General features: G+C 41.8%; 2 protein-coding genes across 3 annotated transcripts in view; one reads left to right on the top strand and one right to left on the bottom strand.

The window, feature by feature from the left end:
• atp6ap2 (ATPase H+ transporting accessory protein 2) overlaps window positions 1–12,150 on the bottom strand; it is a 38,710-nt gene extending 26,560 nt beyond the window's left edge. For both annotated transcript variants that reach the window (XM_086006643.1, XM_086006644.1), the window contains exons 1-2: window positions 12,018–12,150; window positions 1,183–1,310 (exon numbers count right to left, since the gene is read on the bottom strand). In XM_086006643.1, coding sequence (XP_085862769.1) covers window positions 1,183–1,310; window positions 12,018–12,096 — 207 coding nt within the window. In that variant the 5' untranslated portion in view covers window positions 12,097–12,150. The remainder of the gene's footprint in view (window positions 1–1,182; window positions 1,311–12,017) is intronic.
• A 209-nt stretch (window positions 12,151–12,359) lies between these two features.
• LOC147107546 (uncharacterized) overlaps window positions 12,360–27,976 on the top strand; it is a 37,216-nt gene continuing 21,599 nt past the window's right edge. The window contains exons 1-2 of the mRNA XM_086006649.1: window positions 12,360–13,614; window positions 13,900–13,981. Coding sequence (XP_085862775.1) covers window positions 13,505–13,614; window positions 13,900–13,981 — 192 coding nt within the window. The 5' untranslated portion in view covers window positions 12,360–13,504. The remainder of the gene's footprint in view (window positions 13,615–13,899; window positions 13,982–27,976) is intronic.

Raw genomic sequence — 27,976 nt, 5'->3', positions numbered from 1 at the left:
CACACCTCAGCTACTCAGCCAACCACTGGAATTGACAAAATAATGAGTTAACTTTCTTGGCTCCACTTACCACCTCCACTAGATGTCTCCTCTGAGACTGGAAATTCACAATGTGAATGAGTAAATCACTGTGTGCAGTGCAAGAAACTTGGTTAGTTACAAGTATGACTCAGTTTTACTGTACAGCTCTGCCAATTAGTATCATGAAAGATTTTCAGTAAAGTACTTGTTGGCCCAGATTTTGCAATCATTCATTACACTTACTCAGACTTTCTATGGGCTTTCGCACTGGAACTTGGTTATTAGAAATCCAAAACAGCAGGGTGCCCTCTACGGGATCTAGGATCTGTGTAAATAGGGCAAGCAACTGTGCATCTTCATAATTAATAAGATTGAATAATCCTTACTAAGACTCGCAGAGTCTGAATTAGGAAGTGCAAGTTAGAATAGTTAATTCAATGCCAAATAATGTACAAAAAACGAGGGAAAGAAAAATGGTATTGAGAAAGTGATACTTATCACCAACGTTCCCTCTAAGCTGCGCAGCTCTCTGCCAGTCCTGCACAACCCAGGACCGGCTTTTCCAATGTTAAGTTTCTGTACAGAAACTTAATGGACCACAGTCCCTTAAAGGGGCTGTGAACCTAAAAAAAATTAGGGGGAAACATTGCTCATCATGCCGTTAAAAATCAACTTACACTTGAATGACCAAGCCCCAACTTTTTCTGGCGTGTTTAGTAGGTATCGATCATTCCAGTACCCCAACTTCATGCCCTTCCATGTATTTGAATGCCAAGTCTCTTGGCAAGATACTGTATATAGCGAAGCTCTGAGTAGCAGGACAACTTGGACAGCAACTTTGTGATTTCTGTGTTTAACTGCACATGTGCAGTCGCTGGAAATTGCTGTCCTATTTACACTTTAATAACGGTGAGCACCGATAACCTCACCATTATTTCTACTGCAAAATCCAGGCCAATAGGTTTAGTACAAATGAAACTGCAGACCATATTTCATAGCATGTAATACTCTCATAGATGAACTTAACAGTTTCAAGAATTCAAAAGACAAAGCTCAAATATACAGTAAGTATCCCAGAAGATAATCAATGAGTTTTCCAATATAGCATCTTTGCAAAGATAAATCATACTCTACATCAATATACAGGAAAGTGTCAGTTACCTCCTCAACCGAAAAGCCCATAGACAAAGACACAACATCTGGAATGCGGCCCCCAGGCAAAGGCCCTGCATCTTGGAAATGAACGGTCGGTGAGGCCCTCAATATGCTGAATCGGTCACCAAGGACTCCTTTAAAATGGATATAGATTAATATTAGATTTTTTGGAACATTGATTTCTTCCTTCAATAGTTTTCTGCAGATAGTTCCATAGTAAGCACACCACCAGCTGTATTTGACTTAATTACAAGTTTCAATTTTGTACAGAATAAGCACATCAAAACTCTCCAATGCAAACATTTCTATACTGTAATGAAAAAGAGAAGGTTAAGTCTATGTGTTGAACCAAAATGGAAGAAACCTAGAGATAGTTCTAAAGCCATGCCTTGGAAACTCAGCCACGTGGAACAGCCTAACCGTTAAACATTTAGTTAAACATCAACAAAGCTCATGAGATAGGCAAATATTCAACTAATCATGAATGACCAACTGCCTTCCAGCAAAAGTGTAACTAATTAGATCTATTGGGAAGGGCAGAGAAGGGAGTTGAGAAAGAAACAAGAGGAAGAACAGAATTTCACAAGTTCCTTGAAAGTTCTCTAGCTTATTTTTTTATTAAAAACCCTGAGTAGAGTACATAAAAGTAAACAATACATGTTCTGCAAGGTGAGCAGTCCTAAAATATGTAACTACAGCACGAGGTCTTTAAATTCTGTAACTATGCTCACCAATAGCTTAGTTGGTAAAAGCAATGTGCAATATTGATCAGAAGGTTCCAGTTTTAATTCCCAGTCTGAGCAGTGTTAATTGATCTCAATCCGGATAGCAACTTTTTTTTTTTTTTTTAAATTTTATTTATTTATTTTTTTAAAAATATATTCGTTCATGGGGTGTGAGCATCGCTGGCAAGGCCAGCATTTAACGGCCATCAATAATTGCCCTTGAAGGTGGCGAGCTGCCACATTAAACCACTGCAGTCCGTGTGGTGAAGGTACTCCCACAGTGCGGAGAGAGATTTCCTGGATTTTGACCCAGCGACGATGAAGGAACGGCGATATACTTAAGTCAGGATGGTGTGTGACTTGGCGGTGGTGTTCCCATGCGCCAGCTGTCCTTGTCCTTCTAGGTGGAAGAGGTTGCGGGTTTGGGAGGTGCTGCTCAAAAAGCTTTGGCGAGTTGCTGCAGTGAATCTTGTAGATGGTACGCCGGTGGTGGAGGGAATGAATGTTTCAGGTGGTGTATGAGGTGTCAATCAAGCAGGCTGCTTTGTCCTGGATGGTGTCGAGCTTCTGGAGTGTTGTTGGAGCTGCATTCATCCAGGCAAGTGGAGTATTCCATCACACTCCTTACTTGTGCCTTGTAGATGGTGGAAAGGCTTTGGGGAGTCAGGTGAGACACTCGCCACAGAATATTTAGCCTCTGACTTTTTAAAAAAAAAATAGTTTATGGGATATGGGCGTCGCTGGCAAGGCCAGCATTTATTGCCCAGCCCTAATTGCCATCTAGAAGGTGGTGGTGAGCTGCTGCAGTCTGTGTGGTGAAGGTACTCCCACAGTGCTGTTGGGTAGGGAGTTACAGGATTTTGACCCAGCGACAATGAAGGATTGGCAATATACTTCCAAGTCAGGATGGTGTGTGACTTGGAATGGGAATTGAGGTGGTGGTGTTCCCATGCGCCTGCTGCCCTTGTCCTTCTAGGTGGAAGAGGTCGCAGGTTTGGGAGGTGCTGCCGAAGCAGCCTTGGTCTTGTTGCCACAGTATTTATGTGGCTGGTCCAGTTAAGTTTCTGGTCAATGGTGACTCCCAGGATGTTGATGGTGGGGGATTTGGCGATAGTAATGCCATTGAATGTCAAGGGGCAGTGGTTAGACTCACTTGTTGGAGATAGTCATTGCCTGGCACTTACGTGGCAGGTAATATTTGCACCTCACATCATCCCAAGCCTGAATGTCGTCCAGGTCTTGTTGCATGCAGGCATGGACTGCTTCATTATCTGAGTTGTGAATGGCAGTGAACACTGCAGTCATCAGCAAACATCCCCATTTCTGACCTTATGTTGAAGGGAAAGTCACTGATGAAGCAGCTGAAGATGGTTTGGCCTAGGACACTGCCCTGAGGAACTCCTGCAGCGATGTCCTGGGGCTGTGATGATTGTTCACCAACCACCACAACCATCTTCCTTTGTGCTCGGTATGACTCTAGCCAATGGAGAGAGTTTTCCCCCAGATTCCCATTGACTTCAGTTTTACAAGGGCTCCTTGATGCCAGACTCGGTCAAATGCTGCCTTGATATCAAGGGCAGTCACTCTCACCTCCCCTCGAATTCAGCTCCTTTGTCCATGTTTGGACCAAGGCTGTAATGTCAGGATAAGAGTGGTCCTGGCAGAACCCAAACTGGGCATCAGTAGGCAGGTTATTGCTAAGTGCCATTTGATAGCACTGTCGACAACACCTTCCATCACTTTGCTGATGAGTAGACTGATGGGGCTGTAATTGGCCGGATTGGATTTGTCCTGCTTTTTGTTGACATGACTTACCTGGGCAGTTTTCCACTTTGTTGGATTGATGCCAGTGTTGTAGCTGTACTGGAACAGCTTGGCTAGAGGTGTGGCTAGTTCTGGAGCACAAGTCTTCAGCACAACAGCCGGGATGTTGTCAGGCCCACAGCCTTTGCCGTATCAAGTGTGCTCGGCCGTTTCTTGAAGTGGAGTGAATCGAATTGGCTGAAGACTGACGTCTGTGATGGTGGGGACCTCCGGAGGAGGCTGATATAGATCATCCACTCGGCACTTCTGGCTGAAGATGTTTGCAAACGTTTTAGCCTCGTCTTTTGCACTCACGTGCTGGGCTCCACCATCATTGATGGGGATATTCATGGAGCCTCTGCATCCCATTAGTTGTTTAATGGTCCACCATTCACGACTGGATGTGGCAAGACTGCAGCGCTTTGATCTGATCCATTGATTGTGGGATCTCTTAGCCGTGTCTATAGCATGCTGCTTCCACTTTTTAAGCATGCATGTAGTCCTGCATTGCAGCTTCCCCAAGTTGGCACCTCATTTTTAAGTACACTTGGTGCTGCTCCTGGCATGCTCTTCTACACTCCTTATTGAACCAGGGTTGGTCCCCTGGCTTGATGGTAATGGTAGAGTGAGGGATATGCCAGGCCATGAGGTTGCAGATTGTGGTGGAATACAATTCTGCTGCTGCTGATGGCCCACAGCACCTCATGGATGCCCAGTTTTGAGCTGCTAGATCTGTTCTGAATCTATCCCATTTAGCACAGTGGTGGAGCATGTCCTCAGTGTGAAGACAGGACTTCATCTCTGCAATGACTGTGCAGTGGACAATACTGTCATGGTGGATTGGGGAGGACAAGGTCAAGTAGGTTTTTCCCCTCATGTTGGTTCTCTCACCATCTGTCACAGGCCCAGACTGGCAGCTATGTCCTTCAGGACTCTGCCAGCAGTGGTGCTACCAAGCCACTCTTGGTAATGGACATTGAAGTCCCCCACCCAGGGCAGTAGGTGGTAATCAGCAGGAGGTTTCCTTGCCCATGCTTGACCTGAAGTCATGAGTGTTCATGGGGTCCGGAGTCAATGTTGAGGACTCCCAGGGCCACTCATTCCTGACTCTATACCACTGTGCCACCACCCCTGGTGGGTCTATCCTGCCAGTAGGACAGGACATACCCAGTGATGGAGGAGTTTGGGACATTGGCTGAAAGGTATGATTCTGAGTGTATGAATGTCAGGCTGTTGCTCTCCCAATTTTGGCATAAGTCCAGAGATATTGGTGAGGACGACTTTGCAGGGTCGACTGGGCTGGGTGTGCCATCGTCATGTCCATAGCCGGTGCCAAGGTCAATGCCAGGGGGTCCATCCAGTTTTATTCTTATTATTGTGTTTTGTAGCGGTTTGTTACAACTGAGTGGCTTGCAGTTAAGAGTCAACCACATTGCTGTGGGTCTGGAGTCACATAGGCCAGACCAGGTAAGGACAGCAGGTTTCCTTCTCTAAAAAGTGAGCCAGATGGGTTTTTAATGACAATCTGATGTTTCATGGTCACCATTACTGATACTAGCTTTTTATTCCAGATTTATTTATTTAACTGCTGTCTCACATCTCTGGATCACAGTCCAGGCCTCTGGATTACTAGCCCAGTAACATTACCACAAAGCTACCGTTCCCATTGGGCAACTAGAATTGGTATTACTGGACTTGAGCTCAGGAGGATAAAAAATAGCAAGCCAGAGCCCCATCCCTGCTTCTGTGGCTCCTGCTTAAGTGTGCATGGATGGCTGTCAGGTAAGGATAGAATTGGTCTCTGCTGTGATGACTTCATGGTTTCGCCTGCTGGTACTTGCCTTCTAGGCTTGCACATGAAAAAAGCCAAGTACTAAAGGGCACCTATGGATCAGAATCCCAGTATAAATTAACACCTTTTAAAAACTAGAGGGAAGGTTGATGGGAAAAAATTTCCATAACATTGTCAGTGATCACAATCACACGTTACTACATAATAAAAACTAGTGCTTGAGCCTTCCAAGTTTGTTATTCAGGCTCATTTTTTAAAAAGAGGAAGCAGAGCATGTTTCAGTGGGAGATTTGATAAACAGTGATCACAGTATTAGGATCAGAGTACTCATGGAAAAGGACAAGGAAAAAGTGGCAGGTAAAACAGTAAATGAGCAGTGGGAGGGCTCCAAAGGAGGAGATAGTTCAGGTACAGGTTAGACACATTCCTACAAGGAGGAAAGGAAAGACATCCAAAAGCTAGAGCCCTGGATGACAGATTAAAATGAAACAGAAAAAAGGAGACTTGTAATAAATGTCTGGTAATGATGATGGTTCTCCAAGTGGAATACAAAGTACAGGGGTGAACTGAAAAGGAAATATGAGGGGCAGAGTGTATGAGAATAGATTAACAGGTAACAAAAGGAAAGCCAAAAGTCTTATAAACATAAATAGTAAAAGGGTAGTCCCGATTAGGAACCAAAAAAGGAGATCTTCACGTGGAGGCAGAGAGCATGGCTGAGGTACTAAATGGGTACTTTGCCTCTGTCTTCACTAAAGAGGATGCTGTCAATGTCACAGTAAAGGAGGAGGTAGTAGGAAAATTGGATAGGATAAAAATAGATAAAGAACAGGTACTAACAAGATTGGCAGTGCTCAAAGTAGAAAAGTCTGGATGGGATGCATCCTAGGTTGCTCAAGGAAGTAAAGATGGAAATTACAAAGGCTCAGGCCACAATCTTCCAATCCTCCTTAGGTATGGGAGTACAGCCAGTGCAGGAGGACTGCAAATGTTACATCCCTGTTTTAAAAAAGGGGAAGAGGACAAACCCAGCAACTACAGGCCAGTCAGCCTAACGTTGGTGGTTGGGAAACTTTGAGACATTAATCCAGGAAAATATGAATTGGTACTTGGGAAAATATGGGTTAATAAATGAAAGCCAGTACAGATTTGTTAAAGGCAAATTGTATTTGACTAACTTGATTGAGTTCTTTGATGAAGTAACAGAAAGGGTGGATGAGGATACTGTGGCTGATGTGTATATGGACTTTCAAAAGGCATTTGATGAGGCACCACATAATAGACTTTAGCAAAATTGAAGCCCATGGGATTAAAGGGGCAGTGGCTACGTAGATACAAAATTGGTTGAAGGACAGAAAGCAGAGTAGTGGTAAATGGTTATTTTTCAGGCTGGAAGGAAGTATGCAGTGGTGCCCCCCTGCCCCCCCCACCCCCCTCCTAGGGTTGGTGTTGGGACTACTGCTCTTTGATATATATTAATGACCTGGACTTGGGTTTATGGGGCATAATTTTGAAGTCTGCAGAGGACACAAAACTCAGAAATGTAGTAAACAGTGAGGAGGACATACAGATGGCAGATGAAATTTAACGCAGAGAAGTGTGAAATGATTCATTTTGGTAGGAAGAATGAGGAGAGACAATACAAACTAAAATGGTACAATTTTCAAGGGGGTGCAGGAAGAGAGAGACCTGGGGGTGTACGTACACATGTCTTTGAAGCTGGCAGGACAAGGCGGCCGTTATACAACAGCAAACAGGATCCTTGGTTTTATAAATTTAGAGAGAGTACAAAAGCAAGGAAGTTTATGCTAAACCTTTATAAAACACTGGGTGGGCCCCAGCTGGAGTGCTGTATCCAATTCTGGACACCACACTTTAGGAAGGATGTCAAGGCCTTAGAACAGGTGCAGAGCAGATTTACTAGAATGGTACAAGGAGAGACTAGCGAAACGGGGGTTGTTCTACTTGGAACAGAGATTATGGAGATTTGATAAGGGTTTTTGATCGAGTAAACAAGGAGAAACTGTTTCCAGTGGCAGAAGGGTCAGTAACCAGAGGACAGTGCTTTAAGCTAATTGCCAGAAGAACCAGAAGCAACAGGAGGGGAAAAAAAAATGTTTATGCAGCAAGTTATGATGATCTGGAATGCATGGCCTGAAAAGGTGATGGAAGCAGAACAACAACAACTTTCAAAAGGGAATTGGATAAATACTTGAAATGGAAACATTTGCAGGGCTATGGGGAAAGAACAGGAGAGTGGGACTAATTGGATAGCTGAGTCAGCACAGCCACGACAGGCAGAATGGCCTCCTTCTGTGCTGTATGACTATAACTGAACATTTTACTTGTGCATTCAGAAACACTTTCCCTTCAACAGAAACTCAAGTGAAGGTAACAAGTTACTTTTGAAATTGTCAAATATTGAATTCTCTCAACACTTTTTTTTTACAAATGTTCCTGTAAAGCTAGCTGTAAGATTTAGTGTTGGATCCAACATTCCCCTTTAATAAATATTCACGTTAACAAGGTGCCTATTCCCATTTACTGAAGTCGTTTATGTTCTCTATACTTAGAAACGGGAGCATTCTAACCACAAATTCAGTACAACTACCAATATTACTTCAATCATCTGAAAGCTGTAAAATCAATCATATTGTACTTCACAAATACCACAATATTTGCATAGTATTTACAGCACAGAACCAGACCATTCAGCTGAACAAGCCCATGCCTTTTACCTAATTGAGAAAAAGTTCAAATACTATTAGTCAGAACTATAGTACTATCAAAGAAATTGTAGAAGTGTCTATACATCTGATGGTTTCATCCTCGTGATGAAAGGAGGGGATAATAGAAAAGCATGAGAGAGATGCATGGGGAACTGGGTAACATTAGTTTATACAATAGCATTTCACGACTGGGATCTGGTTTCAAATACAGCCCAATCTGATGGCTGTTAATTGGAAGAGTCCGATGTGAAGTAAGTTTGGGTAGTCTCAATCTTAGTGAGCATGGACCTCATTCCTAATTGGCAATCTCAGACCACAGGATATTTGGTGGATAATGGATATGGGGTGCACTTATGAGGTTTGGGACTGAGGTATATTGCTGTTAATTAACTTTGCTGCATCAGGCTGCAGTGTACCTGACCTGGGAATGGCAGCCTGAAAAGGACCAAGTTTTATTAGTAGCACTACCATCTCTTGCTGAACTCAAAATAATCTTTAAAAAGTGATCCAGTGACAGAAACATAGCCTTCATGCCACACTACCAATAACATTTTTACTTGAGGAAATGAGCAAAATATTGCAAATGGGCAAACATTAAAAGTAAGAGCCATTTTCCTAGAAACTGAAGCAGTTTAAAAACAATACTCAAGGATTCGCAATTGTGAAGATGAATCTTGTAGATTCTGTAAAATACTCCCAAATCCCTAGTTTCAAAACATAACTGAAGAAAGCACAACTCCCAGTGTTGAATCAATATTGGCCTTCTGCAGTTTCGCAATGTACTTTGTTCCACTTCCCTGTGGGACTATGGCTCAGATGGAAGCACTCCTGCCTCAAAGAAGTTTGTAGGTTAAAGCTCACGACAGACTTGACTGCACATTCTAGACCGACATGCTGTGCAATACTGAGGGAGTGTGCTATTGTTGGAGATGCTGTCTTTTGGATGAGACGTTAAACTGAGATCCAATCTACCTGCTCAGCTGGATGCAAAAATATCAGCACGATTCAAAAAGGCACAGGAGCTCTCCTAGTATTCGGACTAACATTCAATTCCCAAGCAACACCACCAAAAACAGATTATCTGGTCATGTATTCATTTGCTCTGAGACTTTTTAGTGTGCCAATTGGCTGCCATGTTCACCTACGTAACAGTGACTGCACCACACAAAGGAACCTCAGTTGTAAGCAATATGATAAGGTGTGATATAAATGCAAGTTTACACAAGACAACTTGATAACTAAGAAAGTTGGCTATTGGCAATGCCAATTACACTTAAGTAAAATGGCAAACCATACCAAGTACATCTTCGTAAATTTTATAAATATCTACTTCCAAACATGACTAAAAGTAAAATTATTTATTAACAATAAAGAGTTCAGATGGTAACACCATTTAATCTGTGAACCAAGTTGTAAAAAATGAACACTAGTTATACATCTATTCCAATAAGCCATGTGACTGAGTAAACTAGCAATTTGCATAGACATGCAATTCTTAACGAACATAAATATAAATTAAAGCAGAATTTAATGCATTTCAAAAAGGCTTATAATCCAGGAATACTTACTGAATTTCAAAGAGGACTGTGTTGATACAATGCATGGAATTTTTGAATCCAACAACTGACTTAAAACTTAGTCTGCACCAACTAGAATAGATTGCACCACAAACAATTAACCTACACGAAAAGTGATCTCAACTGCCTGTAACTAGATTCCAAAGTAGGGATCGGTCATGAAGACTCCTTTTAATTCTTCTGCCAAGAACCAGTTTACTTTTGTGAATACAAGGCTATTGAATCTTAAATATTTTCTCCACACAAATATTTTAGAACTGAATTTCTAGTGTACTAGAATACAAATATTAAAATCTACAGATTAGCTTTACAATTCTCTGTTCTGGCATAGAGAAAAATATACAATTTGAAACATACAAATGTTCATACCCACTTGTGCATTTTACTACTTTAAATAGAAACTACAAATACTCAAGACAAGAAATAGTTCATCCACATCTTAACTACACCATTCATTTTTTTCTTTAAACAGAAGGGCTTTGCGTTATCTTGTCAACAGCAGTTTTACAGTTCAGTGGGTAATGGGTTAATCCAATCTGTATTAGTATTTTAAACTTACAATAGTATACTGGATTGTCAAAGATGCAAAAACACAAACTAGCAAGGTGACTTCTAACAAAGTGGATTATTACCATAATATTCAACACTCCCCAGCAAGAACTAACAAGTTTAAACCAGCAACCACATGTTATGAAGGAGTTGAAAATTTAAATAAATTAGAGTAGCAAAATAAAGCTTTTTCACATCAGGACATCCCAAGCCACTTCAAATCCAATTAATTACTTTTGACATGTAGTCATGGTTATTAAACAGGCAAATGCAGCAACCAAATTTGCACAGCAACACCCTGCAATTTTTATTTTAATATTTGTTCTTGGGATGTGGGTGATTCTGGCAAGGTCACATTTATTGCCCATCCCTAGTTACCTTAAGATGGTGGTGGACCTTCTCCTTGAACCTTTGCTGATGATGCTCCCATGATGGCATTCAGCAGCGAGTTCAAGGATTTTGACCCAGCAATGAAGTTAATGACAATATATGCCTAAAATCAGGATGGTGTGTAACTTGAAGATGATTGTGTTGCTATGATCTTACAGCTCATTCTTCTTGTTGGTAAAAGTCACAGGACAAGGAGCTGCTGTCAAAATAAGCTCAGAGTTGCTGGAATGCATCCTGTACAACTGCAGCCACAGTATGCCTATGGTCGATATCAAGTCCAGTGGCCAACAGAGTCAATTAAACACTGCTCTGCCCTTGATGGTGTTCAGCTTCGAGTGTTGCTGCAGCTGCACCCATCCAAGTAACTGGTAATTATTTCATCACACTTTAGCCTTGTAAATGTTAGAGAGTCTAAGAGGTCAGGAAGCAAGTCACAAAGTACAAAGCCTCTGCCCTGCTCTTGTAGCAATGTTGTTAATATGGCTGGTTCATTTAAGATTCTGGTCAGTGGTGACTTTTGGCATGCTGGTGGGGGACTTATGATGCCATTGAAAGTCAGAGAGAATGTAGTGGCACTGTTTTTGCTGGTGATAATCATTGCCGAACACTCGTGTTACCTGTCAGCTCAAGCCTGGATGTTGTCCAGGTGCTGCTGTAGGCGGACGTGAGACGCTAACCTGATTGTGTTGGCCAAGGAAAATATGTTGCAGGAGAACCCACTGCTTTTCTTCAAATAGTGCCATGGGATCTATAATGTCTATACATGGACACAGATAGGACCCCCGTTTAACGTTTCATTCAAAAGATGGTACCGTAATCAGTAATGTATGGGGCTTGAGCGAAGATTTCCATTCAGATGAGCGTGCGCTACCAACTAAGCTGACACTACAGAAAAATAAAACTGCTTTTTCCCTTCTCAATTTTGATTCGTTTCAAATAAAACGTCTTTACTTTAAAAAGAAACCTATGGTTTAATCCAGTGAATCAAAGAACCGAAAATCACATGATTTTCTCATCTCCTGGATACCGTATTTTCGAACGAAAGTAAGAAACCTTAATTATGTACAAAACCAAAAATAAGCTCAACCCTGAACAGTCTATTACACAAGTGCAAGAGTTTTTTTTAAACCTTTCCTTGGATCATCTGATTGTAATAATTAAGCCTAACAGGTGAGCCTGCCGATTGAAAATAACTAATCTCAAATGAAATGATGATTAGAGATGTCTCAGCAGGTAAAGGGATTTGATGGAACAGGTGGATCTGCATAATTCTTACCGGTTGTCAGGGCCGCGCTGATGAGGAACAGCTGGCAAACCCGGGCACGGCCGCTCAAATCCAGAGCTCCAGGCGCCATCTTGCCGCCGCACTGCCTTCTGGATGCGACACACACGAATAAGAGAGGCGGGGAGAGGCAAAACTGCGTCATTTATAGACCCGTGATAACGGCCGCGTCGCGCCGCAACCTGACTCGTGATCGGAATTGAGCGTTGATTGACAGAAATTAGACCAATAGGAAAGCACCGTAGGCGGGACAAAAGGGGTGGGAGCGCCCGGTTAATTTGATTGACACCGAAACTAACCATTCATAAGTGAGATTCCGCTTGGCTGGCCGCAGGATTAACCAATGAGGAGTGTGTTGGCATTTCTCTCTCGCGCTGTCCTGGCGGGTGGCCAATTATTATAATCAAGCTCGGTTGCTCGAGCGGTAAGACTCGTTCGGAAGCTGCTAATATCGGCGATGGCGTGCGGAACAACCAATGTAATCAATCGACGGAATAAATAAATAAATTCAGGCTCGGAATAAACTAAGAACGAAACATGCCTGATACGGGAGAGAATCCCAACCCACCCGCCCGCCCGCTCCCACAGTTTGAGATGTTTAATTATTACTGAGAGCTTTGTGCCGTTTGTTGAGGCGTGACGTCAGGCTCGCCTGGCTCAGTTGCTCTCGGATCGGCGCAGCTGAAACTTCCCGGGTGGTGGCCGCGCAACCGGGCCAGCCGAGCAAGCTGGCAGGCAGCAGGCAGCAGAGCACTGTCACTGCGACTCGCCGAGATCTACCTGTTTATTTTACTGCGGGCTTTTCTTTTATTTAAAAAAATCAACCACAACTTTAAAAAGTAAAACGGGAGAAAGAATTGAAAATCCAACTAGAGCAGGACCCGGGCAGAAAGGGAAATCCTGACTGACCTGAACCCCCCCCCCCCACAACCCGGGCTGAGAGAAAGTGGTGACACAGGGAGGCGAAGGCACGAAGCTCTCGGTGCATTTCAAACGGTCACGTCCGGTATAAATTGTTAATGTTCTTTATATTTAGAAAAACTACTGATTTAAAAAAATATTACTGACAGCGGGGAAGCTGGAACCTGTGTTTTTTCTCTCACAGCAGCGCTAGTGAGAAAAAGATTTGTAATGAACCTCCCGTGTGTTTAGGCAGAAAAGCAGAAGGAAGCGGTTGAAGTTCTTATAAGATTTGTTGGTAGGAGCAGCGTCTCTTCTCTAGTGCTTCGAAAAAAATAACGATACAAAACATCCCATCCAACCTCGATCTTATCTCTCCTGAGTAGTGAAAGCCGAAGAGACTCATCATCATCATCATCATGCTGCTGCTGCCGCCGTAGGGGCTCAATCAGTTTCGATACGTTTTCCCTGTGGGCTTTTTGTCCCCTCTTTTAAGTTTTAAAGAGAATGAAACAAAACGGTCTTTCGATCGCGTGAGGAAAGCTAATGGACTTTTATTAGAGACGATCCTGTGAAGACGCATGGCGAAAACCAAAGAGAAACACGTTTGGAAGGAAATGTATGGCGATTTTCGTTCAGTGCCCGGAGAACGTATCGGCAGCGAGGAGGATCGCGACAAGCCCAACACCAAGTGAGTTTGAGCTCTTTTTTCCCCCCAGCGCATGTACTGGTTCATTTAAGGAGCTATTTCCCAGCAATTTAATCCACGGATGCAATCGCAGATAGCAAATATTGTAAAATAAATATACGTAACAAAAACATTTTTAAAATGCTGCAACTACATAGCAAGTAAGTCCGCATCTTTTTTAAAAATAAATAAACGCATTAAATATGGTTTGCCACGGGCATTTTCAATATTGTGGATTAACTTTTTGTTAATTACATTATTGTAAAACCTCAACATCTTCTTCATCAGGTTAGACGACTCTGAAATCGGCAAAGGAAGACCCGAGAGTTTTAATGTGATCGATTCTCAGTGTTTAGGAGGTGGTGAGAAGGTGGGTCTTGCTTCTAATTATTTAACCATTTCACGCCGAAAGCACACAATAGGCCATCATAGGGAGATGCTGATAAGGCATCCAAAGGTAAACTCCAGGCTGGATTGAAGGTGGTCGAAAACAGATACCACCAGCTTCGTAATAGTTTGTACTTACATCGCAACTACGTAATTGAACGATTAACACACTTTTACATTGTGATCACTATGATTTAGCGCTTTGTTTTACTTAATCAAGTATATTTTCTGCGGACTTCTGGCTCCTTTTTTTTACTTCTGGCTCCTTGTCAATGTTTAAACACGCAATATTTTAAACCTCCCTATACAGTGGTACATTAAATACAGATCGGGTTCGCGGATGTTTTGGCCTGATTTCTTGTGGGATTTTTTTAAGCCGTGCAGTAAAAGCAATGTAGTTTTGCAGTTCCGTAGCAGGTAATTTAATTCTTAAAATGTTTATATTGAGATAATTTCTGGTTTCTCCTCACCACTACTATATGATACACTAAGATATTTACAACAATTACCATTTATAGAAAAACTTCCCAAGATGCTTCATAGAGACGTAAGGGGAAAAAATGGATGCTGAGCCAAATAAGAGATATTAGAAGGGGTGACCAAAAAACTTGGTTACAGAGGTGGGCATTCAGGAGGATCTTCAAGGATGAGAGTGGAGAAGCAGGGGGATTCAGGGAGGGAATTCCAGAACATTGAGCCCTGGCAGCTGAAGGCACAGCTGCTGGCGGTGAGATGGGAGGGAACGCATAAGAGACCAGAGCGAAAGGAGCAGAGAGTTTGGGGGGTTCTGTTGGGGGAGGTTACAGGGTTATAGAGGGACATGGGCATGGAGGGACTTAAACAGAAGGATGAGAATTTAAAATTTCAGGCCTTGGGGGACCGGGAGCCAAGCTCAGCAAGAATGGGTGAGTGGGACTAGGAGTGACATAGGATATGGACAGCCACATTTTGGTTGAGCTGAAGTTCATAGAGGACAGTGAATGGGAAGCCAGCCATCAGAAAATTGTAGTTGAGTCTGGAGGTAAAGATGGCACATGACGGTTTCAGCCGCAGCTGGACTGAGGTGGGGTGGAGGCAGGCAGTTTCATGGAGGTGGTAGTAGGTGGTCTTTGTGAAGGAGAGGATATGGGATTGGCAGCTCAGCTCAGGGTCAAAGAGGACACAGAAGCTGAGAACAGTCTGGTACAGCCTGAGACAGTGGCTGGGAAAGAGGGATGGAGTCAGTGGGAAGGGAATGGAGTTTGTGGAGGAGGCTGAAGATGATGGCATTGATCCCCATTGTTTAGTTGAAGAAATTGTAGCATATCCAAAACGGAATGTTGGACAAGCAGTCTGACTCTGCAGAGGCAATGGGGGGCGGTGGTCAAGAATGGTGGTAGAGTGTTAAAGTTAGGTGTCTTAAGGAAGCTGACTCCATGATGTCACCAAGGGGCAGTGTAGATGAAGAAAAGGAGAAGGCCAAGGATTGATTCTTGAGGGACTCTCGAGCAACATTCCCTGTAGTTTTCTTTTCATGCACGGTCCCTTTAACTGGCTGCATCACCCATTCAAATTTCCACGCATGCGTGGTTATTTCCATTGAAAAGCCGGTGGGCGTCTTGTGCGGGACCTCCAGACCGCTGCACAGTCATGCAGCTTAGTGGGAACGTTGCTCTCAAGTGAGTAGGAAGAGAAGCCATTGATGGAGGTGCTCTGGTTATGATTGGATAGGTAAGAGTGAAACCAAGTGAAGAAAATCCAACTGAACTGAACAGCAAAAGAGAGGCAATTGAGGAGGGTAGTGTGGTCAACAATGCCAAAACTGCAGAGAGTTTAAGGATGATGAAGAGGTATTATGCAACACAGTCAGTCACAAAAAATGTTGTTTCTGACTTTGGTTAGGGCTGTTGTGGTGCTGTAAGTGGGGGTTGGAGGTTGGAAACCTGATTGGAGAGATTCACAGCAAGGGTTGCAGGACAGATGGGCATGGATCTTAAATGCTAAAGTCTTTGGTAAGGAAAGGGAGGTTGGAGATGGGACAGTAATTTGTAATGACAGAGGGGTCAAGGGTGGGTTTTTTGAGGAGGAGGTGATGACAATGGTTTTAAAAGGGAGAGGGACGGTGCATAAGGAGAGGAACTATTTACAATATGAGCTAGCATTGGGGACAGGAAAGAAAGTTGGATGTTCACTGTTTCGTGGGAATGGGATTGAGGGAGCAGGAGGTTGGGGCTTGGGGGGAGATAGAATCATAGAAAGTTACAGCACGGAAGGAGGCCATTTCGGCCCATCGTGTCCGCGCCAGCCAAGAAAGAGCTATCCAGCCTAATCCCACTTCCCAGCTCTTGGTCCGTAGCCCTGCAGGTTACAGCATCCCAAGTGCACATCCAAGTACTTTTTAAATGTGGTTAGGGTTTCTGCCTCTACCACCCTTTCAGGCAGTGAGTTCCAGACCCCCACAACCCCCTGGGTGAAGAAACTTCCCTCAAATCCCCTCTAAACCTTCCACCAGTTACTTTAAATCTGTGCCCCCTGGTTTTTGACCCCTCTGCTAAGGGAAATAATTCCTTTCTATCCACTTTATCTAGGCCCCTCATAATGTTATACACCTCAATAAGGTCTCCCCGCAGCCTCCTCTGTTCCAAGGAAAACAGACCCAGCCTATCCAGTCTTTCCTCATAGCTAAGATTCTCTACTCCCGGCAACATCCTTGTAAATCTCCTCTGTACCCTCTCTAGTGCAATCACATCTTTCCTGTAATGTGGTGACCAGAACTGCACGCAGTACTCTAGCTGAGGCCTAACCAGTGTTTTATACAGTTGAAGCATAAACCCCTGCTCTTGTATTCTATGCCACGGCTAATAAAGGCAAGCATTCCGTATGCCTTCTTAACCACCTTATCTACCTGGCCTGCTACCTTCAGGGCTCTGTGGACATGCACTCCAAGGTCCCTTTGTTCCTCTACACTACTCAGTGTCCTACCATTTAATGTGTATTCCCTTTCCTTGTTAGCCCTCCCCAAATGCATGACCTCACACTTCTCCAGATTGAATTCCATTTGCCACTGTTCTGCCCACCTGACCAATTTATTGATATCTTCCTGCAGTCTACAGCTTCCTTCTTCAGTATCAACCACACAGCCGATTTTAGCATCATCTGCAAATGTCTTAATCATACCCCCTATATTCAAGTCTAGATTATTGATATATACCACAAAAAGCAAGGGACCTACTACTGAGCTCTGCGGAACCCCACTGGAAACAGCCTTCCAGTCACAAAAACACCCATCAACCATTACCCTCTGCTTCCTGCCTCTGAGCCAGTTTTGAATCCAACTTGACACTTTGCCTTGGATCCCATGGGCTTTTAACTTAGTGACCAGTCTGCCATGTGGAACCTTATCAAAAGCCTTGCTAAAGTCCATATACACTACATCATATGGGGGGAATGATCAGGATGGGAGACTGTGAAGGTTTTGCTGGAATGAGGGCATCAAAGGTGGAGGTGAGGGAGTGATTGAGCAAATCAATGGTTGGAGAGGCATTATGGTGAATGGAGGGTCAAAGGCTCGGCAGTTGGAAGTTTGAAAATGTAGTTGTAATTGACTCAGAAGAGGCAGATGGAAGGGCACGAGGGGATGTAGGTGGTGACAGATACAAGGAAGTGTCCTGTGATTACCTTGTTAGTGATTGAGACTGTTGTGGTAGAGAGGCCACAGGAGATGGAGATGTCGAGAGGCTGGGTAAGAGAGCTTAGATATAGGGAGAGATTTGGAGAGGACAGGAGGATGATGAATTAAAAGGAGAGGGGGAAAGGTGCGGTGAGATGGTGATTGATATCACTGAGGATGAGCTGTTGCTCAGTGCAGAGGCTGAGGGAGGACTGGAGGGGAGGATAGAAATTAAACGTTATTCAGTCAAATCATTTCAACTGCAAAAGTTACTAAGTCTAAGTAATTTTCTTAAAGTTAGTTTGCTGGTGTACTAACCAGGAAGGTTATTATGTAACATTTTAAAATACTATTAATAAGATCAAACCTCTTTGCCAAATGCACTAGCTGAAGAGAATTATGTATATTTTTATTTAAGGACTTACAGCTTTCATAATTGTGCCAACACTCAAGACTGATCAATATGAAAGTTAGATACTCACCTAATAGATATGGATTTGTATTTTTATAGCAATCAATTTAAACAAATTCATAATTATTATTGTAGAAAGCATCTTAATATCAGGAATATTTTGCTTTCAGTGACTAAGTTATTGAACAGCTTTTTTAAATCAAAAAAGTAAATTCAAATAGGATAAACGTATCTGTTCCATATTTGACAAAATTCAGTTGTCAGGCATGTAAATAATTAGACTTTTCTTAAATATTATTTAAAAACATAGGGCTGGTTATAAACTATACATAAAAGGAGACTTTGAATACTTGGGGTTATACAGTTTGAAGTTACAATATTTAAAATAATCTGTTGTAATTAGATGCCAAACAAGTTTTAACCAAGAATTCGGAAGACAAGATTTCAACACAAAACTTAGACCTTTGGTTCATCGTAGTCAGTTTGAAATATTTAATTTTGAAGCATTTTAATCCACATGCGGGAATCAATAAACACACAGGCATTATACATACATTTCCCATTTGAGGATTTTGCAACTCACTGAATTCTCAAGGGTAGTAATGCATTCACTAAGCTAACACCCCAATAAACTAGTGTACTAAAAGATTTTCAGTAGTTAGAATTCTTAATTTCTACATTGTAGGTAGGAACAAATTGCAATTAACATTTAATTTTGAAAGTAAAAGTCTGAATTATGACAATAGTTTACCTCCCTCAAACTTAAATTCTGCCCGGTGATATTACTGATGGTTTGTCAGACTGGAGCTTACTTGTAGATTTTACTGGAATTTATTGAACTTCTAGGTAGAAAAAAAAACTTGAAGTTTTATTATACTCTTTTTTGAATAGGGCATACTGGAGGTGCAGTCAGTAGCTGATGTACCTTGTAATTATGCTGTTTTATCAGAATATGTACTAAGTCTATTATGAAGGTTTGCGAGTCCTTTTCATGGTGCATGAAATCAGCTGAACTGTTGGCCTTTTCTTGTCTTGCATACATAAAAACACACACAACCATTTTTACCACATCTATCAGCTCTATATTGATACAGTTTTGAGAGCAGGGCCAGTGGACAGCACTGAATAATGCTGCCCTGATCACACCGATCTTAAATCAAAAATGAATCTCTCTGCATGTATATTTAAATGAATATGTAGAACTCTTCGCACCAGCCAGTGAAGTGATTATGTTTAGAAAGCGTAGTTGAGACAGTTGGCTCTTTTCAAACATTAAAAACTCAAAGGCAGTCTAGTGAACCAATTGGATCTTCTTTCCGCTCCTTTTTAACCAATTTCCTCCTTTTGTTTCGCCTCTCCTGGAGGTGTTGACTCTTTGCTGAGTTACATGTCTATTGATGTTGGTCATCCTCCAGTGCCTTACCTGTGGCCATTATTCATATATGAGCCTTTGCAATGAGGTTTGGCAAGCTATTTGATCGTGGTGAGAATCATAGCGAGCTCAACCCATGCCTCACCCCAACAGCTACAGGCAAATAATTCCATCAGGGACACTGCATAGTGATTAAGATTGGGAACACAAACTAATTTTTCTTCTTACCAAGCTAGCACAGCTAACATCAGCTAACTCACCACAGGTTACAGACTGAATCAAGAACCACCTGCTTTGTATCCTCAGCTACTCTGGATAAACTCACTTGAGTCATCAGAGAGTGTAGTCAGAGTTCTTTTTATACCTTGATTGTAAAATTTAAAAAAAGTTGATTAAAAGATATAGTGCAACTGATGGAGAACAGTGTGCGACTACTTTATGGAGGTGGTTCCAATGCCAAATGTTAGACTGTTTTCCTGCAGTTATGCGGCACAATTAGAGTCAATGTGAAGTGGAAATCACTTTGCGTGATGCATAATATGCAGTATTATGGCACTGTTAAGAATTATCCTGTTTCTGCAGAAAGTTGACATTTTATAAAATTCTTAAGGGAAAACCATGTAAATAGCTACAAAATTTAGTGCCACTTCCAAAAACGGTGCTTCCAAAATTAAATTTAGTGAAAGGAAATTGAAACATAGTTTCTTTCTGTTAAAAAATCATGTAGTTCATGTCTCAAATATGAGGAGAAAATTAAAGAAATCATTAGTTAGTAAAATTTTATATCACAATTTTAAAAAAACACAGGCTTCCTCAAGGGTCAGCATGCTTAATCAGCCAGTAGCTGAGCCATACAGACCTGCATAGTCCCAGATTAAAGTGCTGAATTAGCTGAGCTCAGCCAGAGTAGCAGTAGGACATTACAATTGGCTTCACTACACCTGGTTTAGGGAGTCTATGGTCTTGGGTAGATATCTAACTATCATTAGTAATGGAGATTCAGGGAAATGTGTCAAACCACAGAAAATTTCTTGCTGCTAGCTCGTGATTCCTGCTGGAAGTGCATATGTGCACAACTGGATAAGGACAGATTGGGCTTGGCTGTGATGTCCCCATCGATGAATAGCCTGTCAATATTCACTGTCAAGGCTCATAAATAATGGTGACTTGGGTATAGTATCAGAGGACAATCACTACCCATTGATTCGTACCCCAGGAAGAATACCTTGGGGGAAGAAAAAAAAACAGGAACACAAATTATAAACTCAACAGACAACCACAAAGGTGACTGGAAAATTCCAGTTATAAGCATATTGGGTAAAACTCATATGATTGTTATTCTGAATAGGCCTTTTGCTAATAACATTCTTCAAAATGCCCACATAGTGGTTGATTGACATTAAATATCCCAATTTCATGAGGTAATGTGGCGGTTGAGTCTTGCAATTTCCTTGGAAATCTCTACATATTGTTTATAACTACCAGTGTGCATTTATATTTAATACAAATCTCATATTATAGGCGCCTGATAGCTGTATGTTACCAAAAGTGGGTCAATTGATTTTTTACCCCGGTTTTCATTGACTGGTTTGTTGTATGTATATTTTTCTTTAAAATTTCGACTCGACATAGAAGTAAAAGCTATACTATTCCGCAATGTAGTTATTCAAACAACCACAATGGGGAGGGCGAGGTGTAACTCACAACAGAGCACCTTTGACTTGATTAATTTTTTTCACAGTACTGTGTTAGTAATGTGTAAAATTATTTTAGGTAGATTTTTTAACGATTGTTATTAACCGCGATTCTGAGAAATGTATCCAGCTACGGAAAAAAAATCTTCCTTAGTAGAACGATATGATATTAAAAATGTAACATTGCGTGTTAAAATGTAATCATGGATCGTAAAGGGTTAAAATCCAGTTTCCTGTATATCGGGTGAAACATTCTGCACGCAGTGCACTCGTCTACCAGATAGTGTGCCACAGAAATGTATATTCTGTATGCTGTATCGGGATGAGCGCTATTTCTGTCTGACAGACTGTAAATTGTTTAAAATGTTCATTCAACAGTTACTGTAAACTTTGCACACCGAATTGTTCACACGGAGAAGGTGTGTGGGAACTATCGTGTGTAACAGCAAGGCGCAGGACTTTAAAAAAACAAAGCAGTTAGCAGGAAAAAAAGATATTCGGCTTTTTATATTTTATGTGGTTGATATCGAATCCGTTTCTGCGTTTTAATGTTCACCAGATAATGTGGCGATCGAGTCTGGCACACTGGCGGCCGCATTAGTAGGAAAATTAGCATTTTAATCTCGCCGGGTTGCTTTCGCTCCCACTCACCATGTGCGCCTCCATTATATGGATGTTGCTGCCAATCTCAAACATGGGTCGTCACGGTCACCACATTGGCGGTGTAAAGCCCTGCTAAGAAATTCTTTCTGCTTTATGAATACCTTAAACCTTTGAAGGTAGTCGTCAACCTACTGCTGAATGAAACCTTTTTTATTTTGAGAATCTAGACGATATCATACCTTACCGAACAGAGCAAGTTGTGCACCATCATCACATGGTCAAATTGCTGGTTAAATAATTGTTTTCCTTCTACACAGTCCTGCGTTCGTGCCGTCCCCACTGCCCCAGTTTCTACCTATTACGTTTCGTAGGCAATCCGGAAAGGATTGCTTTAGGCGCATTTATTGATCCTCCCGCTGAATGCGTCTAAAAATATCGGTGTCACTTTTGCTATACCAGTAATGTCGCCAGTCTTATTCAGATGCCGTTTTTGCATAAGCAGATCAGACACAGAATGTTGTGTACCGTACGTTACCGTATCAATAGCACCTGGATTGACGACAGTCATTCTTGGATAAATCAGTTTATTGCAATGTTAAACCCACAAATTAGAATTCGGTCACAGTGATGTACATAATTTTTGAACAATGTGAAACACACTGTTACCAAATGGTTAATATTTCTTAGGCTTTACATTGTGCTGTACCATCTTTGCTATCAGTCATGTGAGTCTCACACACAGGAAGGTCACACAAGAAGCACCAGGGAGCTTTGGAACCCTTGTGAGCCGTGCACTTGTGGTGCCAAACACTTTAAAGCTGTATAATAACGCTTCAGAAACAACTCACTATTATATGCAGCGCAGAGTATTCATTTTAACTTTAAAAAAAAAGAAAATGTCCCCTTCAACAATTTGTTTTATAGTGATCTAGACTTCTATGGGATTTTTGAAAGATATGTTCGAGGGTGTTTTATGCTGGTGGAGTAGGTCAAGCTTTTGAAAGTATTGTGAAATAGAACTTTGCAGGATTCACATTGTGCTGTTCAAACTTGGTGGAGTTTTTTTTATTCATTTCCTTTCTTTCACTTCTGTCTTTTGGTACGTAAAAAGGTCTCTAGTTAAAATATAATTACCACTCAATGGGGGTGATCTTCCCATCCAGGGTTCGAAATCCAGCTTTCCGGCGTTTGGACTGTAATTTGATTTGATTATAATTCAGAACATAATCTCACTCAAGAAACGGATTGATATTTAGAGAAGTGGCGTTTTGTTTAACTTTGTCACCAGGACTAGCAGGAATATTCTGGTGGATTTTACACACAGATCTATACAATAATCTATGGATGTACCGAATATTTGTAAATCATTTTATTTAAATTAACACTAATAGTTTATCCAGATGAAAAATGTGCTTTGATTTTGACCCGATGCCTTAGTAATGCTGCAATACTGCTTTTCATTGTTGCCCATGTGTTCTCCAAATAAACATTTCAGTCATTTACTTAATTGTGATAAAAGCATCTGAAAGCTGTATCTTATGCGTTGAATTATTGATTTATTTTAATAAAAGACCCTCGTTAGGTATTTACAACGTTAATCGCTCACGTATTGAACCCAGATTGCATAGGCCCAGTTAAGCATGGTTGTTGAAAGGGTTGCTGTTCTTATCAACGGAGAGGCTTTCCCGTCTCGATCGTAACCCTCCTGTCGATCGCAACAGACCGTACTCAAAAATGGAGTCGAAAAAGTTTGATATCATATCCTTCCTCGCCGATGATAATGTCTTTCTTGTTGTATGAATCGGTTGTGGAATGTGCATATAGATCGTGCCGAGTGAATCTCTGAGGGGGGATTGGGCATGAAAGAGGAGCCACTTTGTTGTTAAGACTCATCGAATATTTACTTAGCTTTGACTGCCTGCTCAGACAATGGCTCCGGCTAATGGCTCCGACTCGGGAGCGGGAAAGCAGTCAGGAAGAGCAGTGAGCTTACAGATACACATTTCAACGATAGGTCCCGATCACATGCCCGTCATACCGGCCACCCCGGGTTAAAGCGTGATCTTTACCGACAGAATGGTTCTCGTTAAGGACGCAGGATTTGTGCTCCCGGCCACATTTTACATTCTACATTCAAAGTCTAACAACAGCGAAAGCAATAGCGCCGTCTTGAAAACGTGTGCCCTTTGCATCCTTGTGGGGTCGGAAGCAAGTCCGACCGCGAACCTGCCGCGATATGAAAGCAGAAGGGTCATTGCATATTCAGTATACACGGTGCCACGTTTACTTCAGGACTACACACGAAGATAAACCCACACTAGTATCACTAGTATTAAAATGGTCTAAACAATTAGCCTTAGCCAGGTGCTATGTGTTCTGTCGATCGCTACGGTATGTGTCTGGGGCTGCCGAGCACGCAGCAATAAATCCCATTTATTAAACCCAGGGATTGTTAGTCACGTACTCTTAGGTGCGGATCCATATTTCCTTGTGAAGTATGCATGAAAGCCATAAACATAAGCTATTTTCATTGGTGATCGGTGCCCTACAGAAAGCGGGGTCAGATACATGTCAATCAAACGTTATGGGGGGGGGGGGGGTTTGCAGGCGTGGGAAATAGAAAATTAAGATGTTTAAGCGATCTTTGCCTTTGAAGTTCCATATTGGTTTGTAAACTATTGCACGAATATCAGCTAGACCTTTAAGATCGTCCTTTATCGAAATATGTACTGAAAACCTTAAGGACACGAACAGACGATCTGAACAATAGGCGGTTGGTAGACTGCAATAAAATATCTCGACTGTAAGAGCTGCTTCCCTCCACGACACCATCTTCTGTGACTTGTAAAACAGATTATTGTAAACACTAAGTTGTCTTAAAATGATGCTAAACGCATCATTTAATGGTAATTTTCTGCGTGCGCCAGATCATTGTGCTGGTGTACTAGAGGGTAGGATCGCTGATGTACCGTATTGTAGCTGCCATGGAAATTGGACAGCCCTCGCAATCGGCTCTGCGCCCCCGCCCATGTTTATATGTAAAGAGCGTGGTTATAAAAGTTAATACTTTATGTGAAAATGCAAAATGAGCGTCTTACAACGATCTCTATTTACTAAGAGCAACTATGCCGAGACAGATTTGTTTTTAGACCTTATATACAATTGATTGTAGCTGCTGTTAAACCCATTGTATAACAGCATATATTTTCAGCAACATTTCAGTTAGGAAACGATTAGCTAAGTTATATCCTGAAGAATTAATAGGGCGATGTTAGTTTTAGATGTTGGCCGATCAGGTGCTGAAACCACAGCTATTTTTTTGAAGTTCTATCCCATAAATTTGGCACTTCTCATTAAAGAGGAAGAATTTACACTCTGTTTTGGGAACTTTCAAAAATTGGTGGGTCTCCCTTCCCGCAAATCCCCAAGATAGAATGAACAATTGCAGTCAATTTATGCCTGTCTGTACATCTATTCAGGATTGTTATTACTTTAAAGACAAAGAATAAAAGAAACTGCAGATGCTGAAAATCTGAAACAAAACAGAAAATGCTGGGATGGTTTAGCAGGGCAGGCAGTATCCGTGGAGAACGGATGGGTTAAGGTTTCTAATGTAGACCCGCGGTCAGAATTGACCAATTGTTCCGAGGAAGAGGCCACACCTGAAACGCGAATTCCTCTGTTCTCTCCACAGATGTTGCCAGACCTGCTGAGTGCTTCCAACAGTTTTTGTTTTTATTACTTTAAAGACGTTGTTTGTCTCAATTTTAACATTATTTTCAGCGTTGTTTAGATTAGGAATGCAATGTCTATAATTTATATAAAAACTGGAAATTGGACTTGTTAATTGGGGTTTAAAGCACTCAACCTAATTATAATTATGGTTTAAGGTGAAAAGTGACAGTTTTATTTTAGTTCAACTGCAAGGCTGTTAGTGTCCACGACTGTGGGTAATTTAAACCATATTTGCAATACCCAAGAGTGACTGTTGTCTTGTTAAATGGAGGTGAAATTCCTACTTACACTAATTTTGGCAAGAAAGTAGGCACAAGGATGAAACAGACAACACTTTATACTCACAACTGTTTTTTCACTTAAATTAACAAAGTCAGGAATTTCACTCTCGGTGCAATTAGCAGTTTGAGGCCTAAAGCATTTACAGGACTATAATCCTTTGTCCTTTCTTCCTTCTCCAATTTTCCATCTGATTGTCTCCCTAGTTCCTCCTTTCCTGAAGGTGGTAATTCATACTGCGATATGATTTTATGAGCACAGTTGCTCTGATACCAAATCCAAATAATAATTCATCCTGTGGGAGCCATCATAGTCAAGCTTTGTCCTATCCTCACACAATAATTAGCACTGTTGCCTCACCGCGCCAGGGACCCGGGTTCGAATCCGGCCTCGGGTGACTGTCTGTGTGGAGTTTGCACATTCTCCCCGTGTTTGCGTGGGTTTTCTCCGGGTGCTCCAGTTTCCTCCCACAGTCCAAAGATGTGCAGGTTAGGTTGATTGGCTATGATAAATTGACCCTTAGTGTTAGGGGGATTAAAATATGTGGGGTTACGGGGATAGAGTGGGATATGTGTTGGTGTAGGGGTTACGGGGATCGGGTGGGATATGTGTCGGTGCAGGCTCGATGGGCTGAAATGGCCTCTATCTGCACTGTGGGGTTTCTGTGATTTCTGTGAATACCCGCACGAGGAAACTTCCAACAGAAGTACCAGATAGCAAACAATACTGGGAAGTAAAGCTGATTTTCTTCCTCCCCTCTCTTACTGAGACCATTTGAAGCTAGGTGTGTCGTCTGGATTAACCCAGCTGAGATCAGCACAGCCAAGAGATTGAATTAGGCACCTTACAGATTGTATGGCTCAGTATCACACCACATGGTACATTTACCCAGTGAGATGCCAGGAATCTCAACCTTTGCCTCTTTAAATCCAGTTGTGCAGTTCTTGACCAAGTACTGTGTTGATATAAGGTCACTACACTGATAATTCCTCTTTCCAAAAGACACAATGTAAATCAGAAGTGGATTCTGTTCCACACCACTCTTGCGCATCCCTGATTTTCTTTGCTCCACCATTGGCAACTGTACCTTCAGCTGCCTGGGCCCTGAGCTCTGGAATTCCCTCACTGAGCCCCTCTGCATCTCTATCTCGCTCTCCTCCTTCAAGTCGCCTTAAAATCTACCTCTTTGACCAAGTTTTGGGTCACCTGCCTAATATTTCTTTGTGGCTCGATGTCAAATGTTGTCTAATAATGCTCCTGTGAAGCGCCTTGGGATGTTTTACTATGTTAAAGGCACTATATAAACGCAAGTGTTGTTGTTATATTTATCCCAAGCCAATCAATGAAATAGCAGTATGGCTGTCAGGAGAGGTGACCTTTTGAACTGCAATGACACTTGCATGTTGGAGTTTCCGTTGCAAGTTAACGCTGGAATGGTGTCCAATTTGTATTCACATAAACTTTAAAGTGTGAATGAGGCTTTAATTTCTTTGGAGAAAGTCTGGGCTGTGGGTTAAGGGTCAGCAGAGGTGACAGCTTGCATGGACAACGCAGCCAGAAAGAAGAAAAATGTGAGTGAGGCTGACACCTGACTTTAATTGTGTTGAATCCACCGGATAGAAATACCACTCAAGTTCTGTAAATTCTTACTGCAAATTATTTTCTTGAAATGGTTCAGGAACGGAACGCTTTATGTTTTAAATTTCAGTTTGATCTTGTAAGTGAGCTTTTGAACTTCCATAATGTCACTACTGTACCCTTAACTTAACTTTCATGACCCTTCTGATAGATAATTACTCTTGTTCAACCAGCGAGTTTCAATCATGTGACCTGCAGTTATTTTTACATCATCAGTAACTGCTGTGGAACCTTTGGTCCACTACAGGAAGTGAGCTGCATATAACTTCCAAAACCAACAGCTTTAAGCTGGTTATGCATAAAGAAATGAACCTGCTGTGTACCCAACTCTGCAGTGAAACTTGTGCTTCAGTTATACCACATATTTGATGTCAATCTTTTGCACTAATGTCAAATCTGTAGGATAAACCTGATAGTTTCAAAGAAATTGACAGTAGCAAATATCAGTAGTGAATGATTGGAAGAAGTGATCTTGCAAAAGGATTTCCATGATGAGTGGTGGGTTACTCTCCCAGTAAATTCAATATTTCCATGCCTTTGTTACTTCTAGATTTGACTATTCCAATGCACTCCTCCTGACCTCCCACGTTCTACCC

This window comes from Somniosus microcephalus, chromosome 14 (assembly GCF_052327205.1).
Source record: "Somniosus microcephalus isolate GS21.2 chromosome 14, FLI_Smic_1.0, whole genome shotgun sequence".
Classification (NCBI taxonomy): Eukaryota; Metazoa; Chordata; class Chondrichthyes; order Squaliformes; family Somniosidae; genus Somniosus; species Somniosus microcephalus.
The sequence above is the reverse complement of the archived record's forward strand: the minus strand, read 5'-3'. Positions and strand labels throughout refer to the sequence as shown.